At 43.1% G+C, this 13378-nt stretch overlaps 1 protein-coding gene across 1 annotated transcript in view; it reads right to left on the bottom strand.

Annotated features, from left to right (window-relative positions):
* The window catches only part of PTGFRN (prostaglandin F2 receptor inhibitor), a 112686-nt gene that overhangs the window by 22133 nt on the left and 77175 nt on the right, over positions 1-13378 (bottom strand). Inside the window, exon 6 of the mRNA XM_059720605.1 lies at positions 11810-12229. Coding sequence (XP_059576588.1) covers positions 11810-12229 — 420 coding nt within the window. The remainder of the gene's footprint in view (positions 1-11809; positions 12230-13378) is intronic.

Raw genomic sequence — 13378 nt, 5'->3', positions numbered from 1 at the left:
ATAGTATCAGCGGAAGGCTAATGGCTGACTGCCACATTTGCCTGATGCATCGCTGTTCTTCCAGTCTCCAATGCACTACAGCGTAGACCCGACACAAGCAGAACCTAAACTAAATGCCATTACATATGCATCCCAGTCTAAGTAATGGAAGCACTTCAGGCATTAGGAAATGAACTCCCTCACCAGGGCAAGAAGAAAATGTGTTCCATAGATCCTGACACCAAAACTAATTACAGAAAGAAAACTTTAATTTGTGTTCCTGTACCTCTTCTCTAAAGGCTACTGAAAAAAGAGTGAGTTAGATAAGAATCATCTGATCCTTGTCTATTGCTTTGTCCTGGTGAGGATATGCCACACACATGAAGAACAGCCTTGCTACTCTACTACTGGGTATAGATGCAAAGGGGTGAGTTAAGAAAGAACAGTGCAGACTGTGAGTTATATTCTCAGCACTAACACTGTACAGTAAAGATTAAGCCATTTGCAATCAACTTAATTTGATGGACGTGAGTTGCAGCCCCCAGCATATTGTAGACACAGTATCTCAACTGCGTAGGGTTCGAACACCCCTCCCCCATAAAATCAGAAGTCAAAGTACAATATTTCATATCTCCATGAAACCTTCCTGCTTTCTGGCTGGTAGCCATGCCTCACATTTGTTGCTGGTGTGAAAAAGTTCACACCTGAGGGGCAAATATTGAATCAATAAAAGGGAGGTGAAGAAGAGCTTCTCTGTTATTTAATAATCATACTTCCCACTGGTGACCACAGTAACCTGTTCCCTGCCAGAATTCTCATCTCCTACAACTAAATCTGTGCTTTCAAGAATTTTTCATTTGAAGTCCAAGGAAAACAGCAGGAAGGCTGAACTGAAATACACCTCTGTCACAAGGCCTGGATTTCAACAGAAAGCCCCAACATACCTCAGGGAGCACTGTCTTCCCCTGATGCAACTGAGAGATAAAAAGCTTGGGTTTTCTCTCTTTAAGACTGTTTTCAGCAAGTTTTTCATGGTATGAAGCTGCTGTATTGACAGTCCTGGAGATTCTATCCACACAGTTATAACATAGGTAGGAGCATCTTTGCCAGGAGGCACCATCCCACGCTTTCCATCAACACACTTCGTGGCCCTAGTCTGAGACCACTCATTTCAGGGAAGAAAAAGATAGCTAGTTGTGGTTCACTCAGTTCTTTGACCCTGCAGAAACTTCAAGCAACGTGAACAATTCATGGCCATGGTTATTATATGGACACTTGGTAACCAAGAGTGGACTGATTGGGCCACAGAAACCATGAACCCATCATTAGAAGGTAAAACGTGCCTCAAAGATCTGGACAGGATATCATTTCAACAAAAAAAAGCTGCTGCAGAGTGCCCCATAATCTCATTAGAAATCTTCTGCAGCCACCAGTGCCTCAATTGCATTTAACCGTGCTTTTTTTTTTTTTTTTTTTAAAGAAAGTAAACTTTACTACTTTTATTGAGAGTGAGACCTCCCTGATTTATGTTCTCCAATTTAATCAGTTTGCCCTACCTGGTAATAGGAAAAGCTGAGCAGAATTAACTGTGAACCTTTTTCAATTGGGATCTGATAATAACTGAAGCACACAAAGCACCATTATCAGGAGATTTGATTTTGGAGAACCCCAATAAAAGCATCTCGGCAGGCATTAGCATTATAGCAACAACCACTGCTTTTAGACATACCTCTCTGCACAGGGCTGCATGAGTTATAAGTGTAGTTGAATTAAAATCTGGGAGGTTTGTACAAATTGGGCTGGTTGCTCCTCACCCTTATTAGTAGCATCAATATATTACTACTGTTTGGCAGTACCATAGTGCCTAGAAACCCTAATCTTGTATGAAGACCCCACAGGGCTAAGCACTGGACAAACACAAAAGACAAAGCTAAGCTGTAAGATCTTTGGGACAGAGACCAAGATCAGAAAAACAGATGGGAGTACAAAGAAACCACAAGATAACAGTCAGTTAACCTGATGGGCAGTAGCATCAGCCAGTTGGTAGCCTCAGCCTGCCAGTAGCTTCAACTTTAAAAAGAGGTGTATAATATTAACTCAATGTCAAAAAACTCGTCAAATCTAGGCAATATTAATGCCTGGAAATGTATGTATTGCTATCTTAATCCTGAAACCTATATTTAATACCTGAAATATGGCCAGTCATTATTGTCATTTAATAGTGATATTAACTACACAATGATAATCTCTCTCATTATTAAATAAGAATCCATTTCAGTTGTTGTGCAGACAAATTAGACTTGCTGACTTGTAAAAAGCTCATTGAGACCTAAACCAAGTCACATCTGAAGAAAATTTTTCAGTAGTTTTAAAGCTATGCATGCTTAAAACTGACTGACCTGAGGACTGGATACTAAAATCACCCTCTGAGCTGATGTAGGTTTACTTTATTCCAGGAAATCCAATGAACAATTTTGGATGCCAACCTAGAATCAATCATTCATTTTAAAATTAGCAAATTAGTTTTCTTTTAAGCTGGGATATTCTGTAGGTCTCAGAAACTTAAATCAGGCCAAGAGCAAAGTGAGAGAATTGGAAAAGTCTGTATGTACTATACCTTATCTTCTAAGGCTATGTAAGTACTTTCTGCTTTAACTTTATTAGTAGTCAGTCTTTTTGCATTAAAAAGACATATATGCATGGCAGAGCTGAAATGGAACTTTAACTCCCCTTTTCTTGACTTTTGAGAAACTAATTTTTCAAGCTTAACATTATACCAATGTTTTTTCTAGAGAGTAGCGGTTTCTCCTAAGTTCCAGGATGTAGTTGTATTTATGTTGCTTCCTGCCTAGTGTCCCCTTACTGACGAACTCCCTCAGGCCAAACTTTAGGTGAAATTTGGCTCACATTAGTCCAAAAATAGAATACTTCACATTACCCTCTGTCTCGCGCGCACACACACACCCTCTCCCCCAAACTGTTCTGTGCACTTAACGGAAATATACTAATGGCTCATAGGGACAAATCTGGCTTATTCCTAAGAGTTCAAGGAGATGTAACACAAGCCATACTTGAAAAAATTAGTCCAGTTGAGTGAATTATGTTTCAACAAAACTTGAATTTACGAGGTCGTTTTAATTTTTCTTTGAAAAGGAGGCAAAATTAGAAAAAACAGCTTAACTGGTATCACTCACACTTTTTCCAACTAACTTGGTTTTTAGCCAACAATCTGAAAAAAATAAAATAAAAACATAAACCTCCATTTTTAATAGAAAATAGTCTTATAAAATAAAAAACCCCCCAAACAAACCTTAAAGATGGCTTCACAATGCAAGATGGCAATCTTAACAACCCTTGGCCAGTTTGATATTTTCTCATTCTAATGCCTTCAAAACACGTTACAAAGAATTACATTTATCTTAATACAGGCAAGTGTTAGCCCCATTTATGGGCAGGGAAGGTGGAGCATTGAGAAGCCTAAGAAAGGAATCTGAAGTACACCCAAAGAGTCCTGTTATCTACTCTGTTCTTCACCAATTGTCCTGCGATGGCTGTCTTATGCCTTCTCCATTTAAAAACAAACACTGCCACAAACCATGAGAGGAAAAACTGATGCAATCTGCAAGTCCTCTCTATTCCAAAATATTACTCATATATGCCCTGGCATCAAATCATCTGCTATTGCACTGACGATACTATCATCTGTTCTCTATATAATGAACTCCTTACTCCTGTTCTTTCATATACTCATTCCCTAACCAGCTGCATCCCAAAGCACATAATTATTACTGGAAGGAATCCTCAACACTTTAATCTGTGGTTTACATTTCCAGTTACAAATTTACAAAAGGAAGGAAAAAAAACAATGACAAAGCATATTTCTACCCACTAACAGGGGGCAAAAATACAAAGCTTTCTTGCCAGGGAGTTTCTGCTATATTTCTCTCTACTCCTTCATGAAGCTAGGATTTATGTGTTTTAGCAAGAAAGAAGAAAAAACAAAGGACTAAGTCAGAGCTCTGGGTCAGTACAGGGCAGAGTTTATTTTAATCACCAGTTTAACGTCAAATGATCCGCCAATCTGCTCATATTTCAATAGTCCTCAGTTTGTCTTCACTCTTTCCAAAATGAGTGATAAAACATTTCTGTGTAATGAGCTCATAGGAAGATGTAATCCAGAGCTGAAGTTTGCATCAAGAAACTCTTGTTTCTCTCTCTCCCCAGCTTTCACCCTTTGCTGGGTTGTTCCGGGTCAAGCCAGCTCAGAGTAAAGCCAGGCTCCAGACTGCTCTCTCCCTCTTCATGTACTTCTGTAAACAAAATGAGAATTTTCCCTCTTTCCCCCATCTTTCCCCATCACTTTTGCAGAATGAAACATGCTGCAGTGAATATCTGGATTATGGGACAGGGGATTGATTCTAAATCATAGCCTGAAGGGGAATGGTGATAGTGAAAAATTCAGCATTACAGTATCAACCACCTGGATTTCTGGAGGATCAGATCTTGAGATAAAAGGAGGGAGTTTTCCACATCAGGGTCACTGGCTCAAATCCAGCCCTGCTGGAAGAGACCAAGCTACCAGAATCAGATGACCCATGTGAGATGTATGCTTTGGCCTCAAGCAGTTTCAAACAGATAAGTCCCTGTCATTGGCCAGCTCAGCAGAGGTGGAAGCATGAAAAGGGCCATAAGAAATCACATTCCCTTCCCTTATTAGTGTTACCCTGTGAGTACAATGTACTTCAGTTTTCAGGGCTATTGATCTGGCCCCTCTGAGCTTCTAAAATGACCTATGCCAGCAGGGGGTGGAGAATTTATTTTTCCTAAAGAGACAAAACATATTTTAAGTTGGGGAACTCAAGCACTTGTTTATCAAGCACCATAGGACATTGGTTCTCCATTTTCTTAGACTCAAGGCATCCCTTGGAAAGGGCCAGCTGTTAGCTTTCACTCGTGTTTTGGTTATGGAAAAACACTGTATTTTCTCACATGCCACATGGCCTCCAAATAAGACACGCAGCTTGTTTTTGGAAAGACAGAATGAAGAAAAAAATATTTTACCATTTATGGCTGCACAGAGCAAGGACAGAACCTAATGTTCAGTTCACTCACCCTCTCTTTCCTGCTCAGGCAAAGGCTATAGTTTTAACTCTTTCTAAGCAGAACAGAGCTCAGCCAAGAGCTGAAACTGTAGCTGCTGCTGAAGGCTGGATTCCATGGGCAGATCTAGGATTTTGAAAAGAGCTAAAAGCAGTCTGCAGGGCTGGGAAACGGGAAGAGAGACCAAGAGGAGCTAACAGACAGCAAAACTGATAGCTCGATTAGTGGAACATGAAGATGACTGACAAGGAGAGAAGGTCATTAACACCTGCTCAGTAAAGAGCAATTAGCAGGAATCAGGTAGATTAGAATGAGCCATGAAGTCAATTTACTCCCTTAGCACTGCTTGTATAGAACTGCCACTGCTGCTGCCAGGCAGTTGGCTTTTAAATTTGGGTGTAGCAGGAATTAAAAGGGAGTGGGGAGGGCGGGCAGCTGCATCACCACATGGCCTTTCCCCCCACCAATTTGCACCTACTGGAGTCTCTAACTCCCTCTGCCCAGCTTCTGGAGGGAAGAGAATGAAAAAGAGAACGAAAACTAGCCACCACAGTACAGCATCTCCATGTTTCTCTTCTCAGCAGAAAAATCATCTTCCGTGCTTAAGATACGTACCTCAATTTTGGAAGGCAAATTTTTCTGGAAAAGGTGCATGTGGTATGCAAGTAAAAATCATAACTGAATTCTTTGCCACAAAATAATTTCTCTAAGCCCACAACAGGTCAGAATGTTTTTGACACTACAGATTCCTATTTGAAATCTCTGGGTTTCTCTTGTATAGGTATTTGCACATCTAACAGTGGTAATATTGAACAGCACCTTAGGGTACCCTTAAAAGGCTCTCTCTCAGCATCCCAGGGTGCAACACTCTGGCTGGAACCTGAGAAAAGCAATAAATGTGCTACACATACTTTGTATTTAAAGTGAAGAGGCGTGGTGTGATCGAGGACTAGAAAGGGCGTGATAGAGGGCCTGGTGCACTGGAGGGCTCTTTGGAAAGCAGAAGTACAGACTTCTGGAGGAGCTATCTTACGAGCTCTTGTACTCTTTAGAGCAGAGGTGGGCAAAATATGACCCGCAGGCTGTATCTGGCCTGCAAGGCCATTCTATCTGGCCCACGAGGCCCTTAAAAGGTTTAGAAAATTAATATTTATCTAGCCTTGGTTCCTGTAAAAAATGACGGCTAGGGGCATTAGGACCCAGGGGAAGCCCCCTTGGGCTCCTGCAACAGCAGAGCCCCCCCAGCCCCACCCCCCCAGCCAGAAGACCCAGCAGGGGCTGCTGGCCTGGGACAATAAGGCTGCAAAGTGCTGGAAACTCAGGTAAGGGCCGGGGGGGAAGAAGAGGAGAGAAGGGCAGGGAAGGAGCTCGTGCTGAGCTTGGGGAAAAACGGACCCTCCCCTGCTTCCTGGTCCGCGCACCCTGCTGCAGCTACTCGCAGCCCGCATGGGGCTGTCCTGAGCAGGCACAGGCAGCCCCACGCAGGCTGCAAGTGGCTGTAGTGCGGGACACCAGCCATGGGGCGGGCATGGGGCCACTTTTCCCCGCGCTCAACACCAGCTCCTCCCCTGCCAGTGAGCAGGGGGTCAGGGCTGCATGCTGCCCTCCGCTTGTACCACGGGGCTGGGGGGGCACTGGGAGTGAGCAGGTGCAGGAGTCAGTGGGAACACTGGGCCTGCACTGGTGTCCCAGGGCCAGTGAGGCCCAGAGCAGGGCAGCAGGAGTACAGGGTCCCAGCCCCCCTCTCCCTGCTGGTGCAGCCCAGCCCGGCTCCACAGACCCCTGCCAGCCTGTGCCCCACTTTGGGTCCCACCAGTGCTGGCCCCGAGACATTGGTCCCAAGACATTAGGACATTGGTCCCGAGACAGTGACCAGGGTGCAGGGCACCTGTCAAGGGGTGGGATTACCCATGCAGCCCTCGACAGCTTGCCAAAGCTGGGTAAGCAGACCTCCGCCCAAAATAATTGCCCACCCCTGCTTTAGAGGAACATAGTAAATGGGTCTAGTGTGGGCAGGCTAAGGAGAGGGCACATGTGCACTTACTTGAAGAGTGTGGGCACTACAGAGAGGGAGGAACTGTTTATGATTTTGAGAGATGTCAACCAGAAGCAAAGTAACAAAGTTAAAAAGGAGATTCCAGACTGAGTTTCAAGGAGCATTTATTAATAGTGCCACCTGTTAGACTGCTGATCAGTCTCTCAAGAGAAAGTGAACTCCCATTTCTGGAGACACTTCTAACCATTTAACAGGAACATTTTAGATCCAATCCAGCCCCACTTCAAGTCTTTCAACCAAGATGGGTAGTTTTTCTTGAACTCCTCCTTTTTCTTGAACCCCTCCCTCATGCCTCATCAAATCTGGACTAGACACAAGCTTGACATTTTGTGGAATTCTTATGGCCCATATTATTATGCATGAGATCAGTCAGGAGGATCTCAGATATTAAATAGATTTCAAAACTAGGGGATCAATATACTTTAAAACAATGCTCCTATTCACTCAGTACATATTCTAGATGACCAAGTGATATTTTCCCTTCCTTTAAACCTTCCAGTCTATCATTTGATAATATACAACCACATTTCATTTTCAACTTGAGGAAGAAATTCCCTTATGTTTCAGATCATAAATTAACTGGAGTAACTTTATTTCTATGAAGCAGTAAGTAGGGAAAGAAAAGGGATGAGGTCTCTGCCTGTAGCCAGCAAGTTCTGCCTTCACTGGAAAGAATCTGAACAAGACATTTTTCTACAGATGTTCATGGAAAAACATTTTAGAAAACTGCCACATTTCAAGGTTATTGTGGCAAGACTGTGCGTATGTGCATGTGTGTGTGTGTGTGTGTGCAGTCTCCTGCTCATATATAAAATCTTACAGGCCTCCTACAGTTCAAACAGATAGCATTTCATAATGTGTACGTGCAATAAAAAGCTTTCCTTGAAACACAGCTGAACTCGGACAAAGTGATGTTATAAGACAGTTCTGGGTGGAAGCCAGGACTGAGGAAAGGATTTCTAATCCAAACAAGTCCCCAAGCTCCAACGAGAAATCAATAAAGACAATAGAGAAGGATATTCCTACTGCCACTAAAAGCTTTTATGTAAAACTCTTTAAGAACTTCCTCTGCTGAGAGTTCCTCTGCTTTCTTATTGATCTATTTCCCCCTCCCATCCCTCAAGGCGTGAACTCAGTATGTTCTTAAGAGATCAAGCTTTTCAGACTGGCAGACTTGAACACGCTCTGGTTGTGAATCGTTACGCTAAGTAACCCAATTATAATCCACCAGCAGCAGTTAAAATCCCTGGCTGGTATACAGCAACTGTTCTAGAGCAATTGTTTTCTACCTGTGGTTTGTGGACCCTGGGGCGGTCCACAGACTATGTCTAAGGGGGCTGAGAAAGATGATTAATCAAAAGTATGATTATCCACCACACTTACAGTCCAAAGGGGTCTGCATCACCATTCAAAATTTTGGGGGGTCCTCAAATGAAAAAAAAAAGGTTGAAAACCCCTGTTCTAAAGAGTCAGGAATTAAAAAAATGGTAACATTTTGAGGGGGACAAATACACATCAAAGCAAGTCAGGTTACCCTCAGCAGGAATCTAGTCAACTCAAGACATACACAATGGAACATTTCTGGATTTATAGGTCCATAAACTTGTTCCAACCTACTTCTGAGATTTCCTTTTCCATTGGCTTTCTCCCCTAGTCTCTACAAGTGCCACCACATCCTCTGCAATCCTGCCATCTAGAATATCCTGCCTTCAACTTTTGTCCAGATCAAAATTTGTGCCCATTTTCTCCTCAGTAAAAGCCTGGGATACCACCTTCTCTATTCCATAAAGTAGAGAAAGGAAAATTAAACTGCACAAATCCAAAGGACAGAGCAGACAGGAGCAGCGAGAGACACACAGAGAGACAGAGAGGTGTGGAAAAGACTTTTGCATGCCCAAGTTTCTGAGCATGAGCAAGAAGTCATGTGTTTTGTTTGAGTGTGTTTGCCAGGGTCTGTTCTAACTGAGCCTAATGATCTCCTTTTCCTCTAGAGATGCTTCAGTCTGACAACATCAAAACTTGAATACATATTGACACAAACTGTATTGACACAAACTGTACAGAATTCAGGACAGGAGTCCAAATAAACTCTAGATAAATAGGTTTTAATAGTGTCAAATAGTTAGGCAGCAGGTCAAGACAGCAGAAAGCTTTTAGAAGAACTGTTTTTACAAGCAGTAGCTCACATGGAAAATCCAGGGCAGATAATACAGTTTTAGCTAGACAAGCCTGCAAAGTGCCCCTCCAGTCCCTCCTCCAAAAGCAACTCATCATGGGAATGTGGAAATTTTAAGTCATCCATTGCTATTTGTCAGTTTTATTTTATTTTTTTTTGGGGGGGTGTTGGTGGTGAAATCTCATCTTTTGGAAGAATGAAGAGAAATGAAAGCCTCTTTCTTAGTGGCTTTTCTTAGCAAAAAGATGCCTACACACATCACCCCCTTGCTTGGCTCCAAGGCTTTCCTGCCTACAGGGGAAATTAATGAAGTGCCTTATTCTTAAACTATTTCAGTAGTAAGACAAAGTGAATATATTTGGAAGCATCATTAGCAATCCCAGGGCGGGGAAAAGATGGCCAGGCCCTCGGTATGAAAAAAATCTCACCCTTTCAGTCTTCTCAGAGTTTTCAAATAATTCCCAGCAAATGCAGCGACAGAACAGTGAGACCAAGAAAGTGCAAGTGACAGCTCACTAAACGGTTTTGAAATGGCAACACAAACTTAGATAATGTCTACCCTGTTCCAGCGATAAGCCCCGTAACACTACAGACTGGTTCAGCGTGGGTAATTAACGCTTTCTTTTTCAGGCTCCGTTTTTACATTAAAAGCACAAGAGTCGTCTAGAAGTGAAACTCATCTGGAAGTTTAGTTCCCACCATTAAAGTGAAGTGGCACTTCCAACACTGCTGGTTTCTGACAGGGGGCAGGACACCACACAAATGTAACAGAAAACATCTTGGAATGATACCCAAGGCTGTGCCTGTGGCCCTCACTTCACTGTGGCTGTTGTAATAAGTTATAGTAACTGCCTAGCTGAGGGGGATTGTTGCGTGGCCGAAGTGATGTTAAACTAATTGGACAAGTGGAAGTGTATGTAAACTTCTATCCGTGAAACCACTAAAATCCAACTTCCCCACCCCTAATAGGTTTTAAATACTGCACAAAACAGTGCTTGGGGGACACAGAAATGAGAATCTGTATGACAGATGAGGGAGAAGGCCTAATAGGAACAGAGCAGTGCAGGGAGAGAGAAATAAAAAGTTGTTAACTCCACTGATACATTTTTTTAAAAGTTCCTTTCTAAGATTCCCCAACAAATACCCATTAGCTCAGAATTAAGCTGCCCACATGCACTTCTATCCGCTTAATCCAGGAAATTGCCAGTTACACCCACATGAATGTACTAACCAGCCTCAATTTATGTATAGCCAAGCTAAACACCAGCTCTCCAACACCACCACAAACTAACTTTGAATTCAATCTATGCTGACCAGGGCCAACCCTAAGAGAGTGCGGGGAGACTCCTTAACATTTTTATAGAGCGGGATAGAGGCAGCAGTCCTGGCTGTGGCACTGGCACTGAGGGTGCTCCTGCTGGCGCAGCCCGCCCCAGGGGCCACTTGCAGTGCGGGGCAGCCGAGGTAAGGGCTGCACTAGGCAGGCAAGGCTGGATCAAGGACTCCCTTGAGGCAGGGACCCTGAGCTGAGCTGCAGTGCCCAGCAGCCTCTCAGGAGCTCAATGCCAGGCTGTGCTGTGAGGCAGGCACTAGGCAGCACCTCTGCCGCCGCCCTCAGAACCAGGATGTTGAAGCACGGGGCCCCCCAAAGCATGGGGCCCAGGGCAGTTGCCCTGATTCACCATACCCTAGGGACAGCCCTGATACCGACCCCTACATACACATACTGTGACTCAGACTTGATTACAGCAGTGTACGGGCAGCACATCTAAAAGTATGGCCCCAAAGTTAGGGGGTAGATACAAGTATATAGGGGAAATATCTGCATCTAGCTGACACTGCAGTTCAGGTTGTGAGTTTGAGTGGGATTCTGGGAAACAGAATGCATATGTATGTATTCAGGATGGCATGCAGAACTGGAGTCTAAGTATGATAGCTTATTCAGGGATTTGGATAGCAAGGTATGCAAGCTGAACTGGCCAAGACATTAACGTAACTGGCGAGTTTCTGGATTTTTAGTGATTACGTTTTTAGGAAATGAACTTGGGCAATTTGGTTGTAAGCTAATTAAGTTTGTTTTGGAACAGAAACAGTGATGGGGTTTTTTTCACAGCTTTTAATTAAGGTTCTCCCAAAGCAATTTTTAAATAGAAGCAATTTAGCGAGATTGAGCTGGCAAGTGTGGTAGCCATGCTGCACTCAGAAACAAGCCCCCACAATGTGGGCTCTTAAAACCTGTATTAGTGAAAGAAGACTCATAGGCAAGATACCAAGGTTAATCCCAGTCTTGGAGGGACGCTGAAAGTACCAATGCAGGAGAGATGTGCAAAGACTAGCAATCATACCATCTCAGTACAGTGATGCTCTCAGCTCCAGCTAAACGGCAGGAGCCACAACCCCAGAGACATGAACATCACTGTTACAAGCACTTTATAGTACTCTTCTCCTCCACCACCCTAGATACACACCGATACATACAGAATTAGTTCTGTACTGACCTGAGTTCTGGAAATCTATCTGGATAGGATTGGATAAGCCATTCACTGCTTCTCGCCACATGCCACCACCACCTGGGGACCAGGCAGTCACAACACAGCGATACAGCCCAGCATCGGAAATCTGGGTTTGGTACATCCTGTAGCGGAACTCATTCTCCTGGACCTTCTCCAGGACCACACCGTCCACTCGAGCCTGGTCTTTCCAGTCTTCCAGCCTTACTACCGAATCCTGATTCAAGGAAATTATGCGAGTGGTCCCACTGGGGTTGGACTGGTCTGTCAGAGGTTTCTCTGCTGTGATGAGGACAGAGTAGCGTGGTGTCTTGATATTCTTGGAAGACACCTTGCATGTCATCTCAAAGGTGTGACCTGCCACAAAGAACGACTTCAGTTTCACAGCCTCCACTGTCAGCTTGTAATCTGAAGGAAGTAAGGAAATAAGCAGCAATGGAGGAATTAGTATACAGCTGCCTGCATCACTCTTCAATTTAGATTCCATAGTGATTCACCAGTTAATATACATAGCCACAGAAGACTTCACCCACTACAGGAGAAGAGTGCAGAAAGCACATAAAAGCACACACAGTGACACAACACAACAGCCAGAGCAGGATCAGAAGCTCAACTATAAGTCTTCATAAACACTGCAGAGAAAAGGCACAACTTACTCAAGTTAGAAAGTGGCCAGTACCATTAGGACTAGTTCCCCTACTTTTGGCAGTGGGGAGGGGCAGGCAAGTGTCCTATTGTATTAGGGCCTGAGTTTTAACTTATAACTAAAACGACACTTTTGGTAGCAGGCACTGGTCCCGCGCCTACAGCTCAAAATGAAAACAATCCAGCAGGTAGTTCCACCAGTACTTCTGATTGTATTTTAGGTTTCCCTTAGAGACTTAGCCAAGCAGTGCTTGAGTTTGATTCAGGTTAACCTGCAAACCAGTTAGGACCACAACATAAAGGGGTTTCCTTGCAGAAACAAAATTTCCCAAGCACATTGATAAATTTGGGGAAGAACTGCAGAATCGCGGCAGTCTACTCATTCATTTAAGTCTGTCAGGAGGGCTTTAGCATCCCTCCAACATATTTTACACAAACAAATTGCAATAACAATATCATAAAAATTACAACTTTGTTCCTTTTCCCCAGCCCCACTCCTTTTTTTCACCTTTCCCCAAATCCATGGGATCCTTAATCTTAAACATCCTTCAACAATGGGATATTGGAGTTGAGCAGAGACCCTCAACATAAAAATATCTGAGCTCAAGAAAAAAAAATTCAGAAAAACATAGGTGAAAAAAGTAAAGTAAAATCTAGTTAATTCATCATAGCAAGGGGATATTATCACCAATTAATCACCAGATGTTATCCATTTTCAACTTTTCCTGAGATGTGTTTTGCATGCCAAATCAAGATGCAGTAAAGAATGATTTTTGACATTTATAATTAAAAAATATTACAAAAAATGAAAATTGGACACAATCTGGTTTGCCATATGAGAATCATAAAAGATTACACAGATAAATGTGTAATGTAAAGTTTTTTTATTAAAAAAAAATTCAAAGTGCTCCA

This window comes from Alligator mississippiensis, chromosome 1 (genome assembly GCF_030867095.1).
Source record: "Alligator mississippiensis isolate rAllMis1 chromosome 1, rAllMis1, whole genome shotgun sequence".
Lineage (NCBI taxonomy): Eukaryota > Metazoa > Chordata > Crocodylia > Alligatoridae > Alligator > Alligator mississippiensis.
This window is presented reverse-complemented; position numbering and strand designations above follow the sequence as displayed.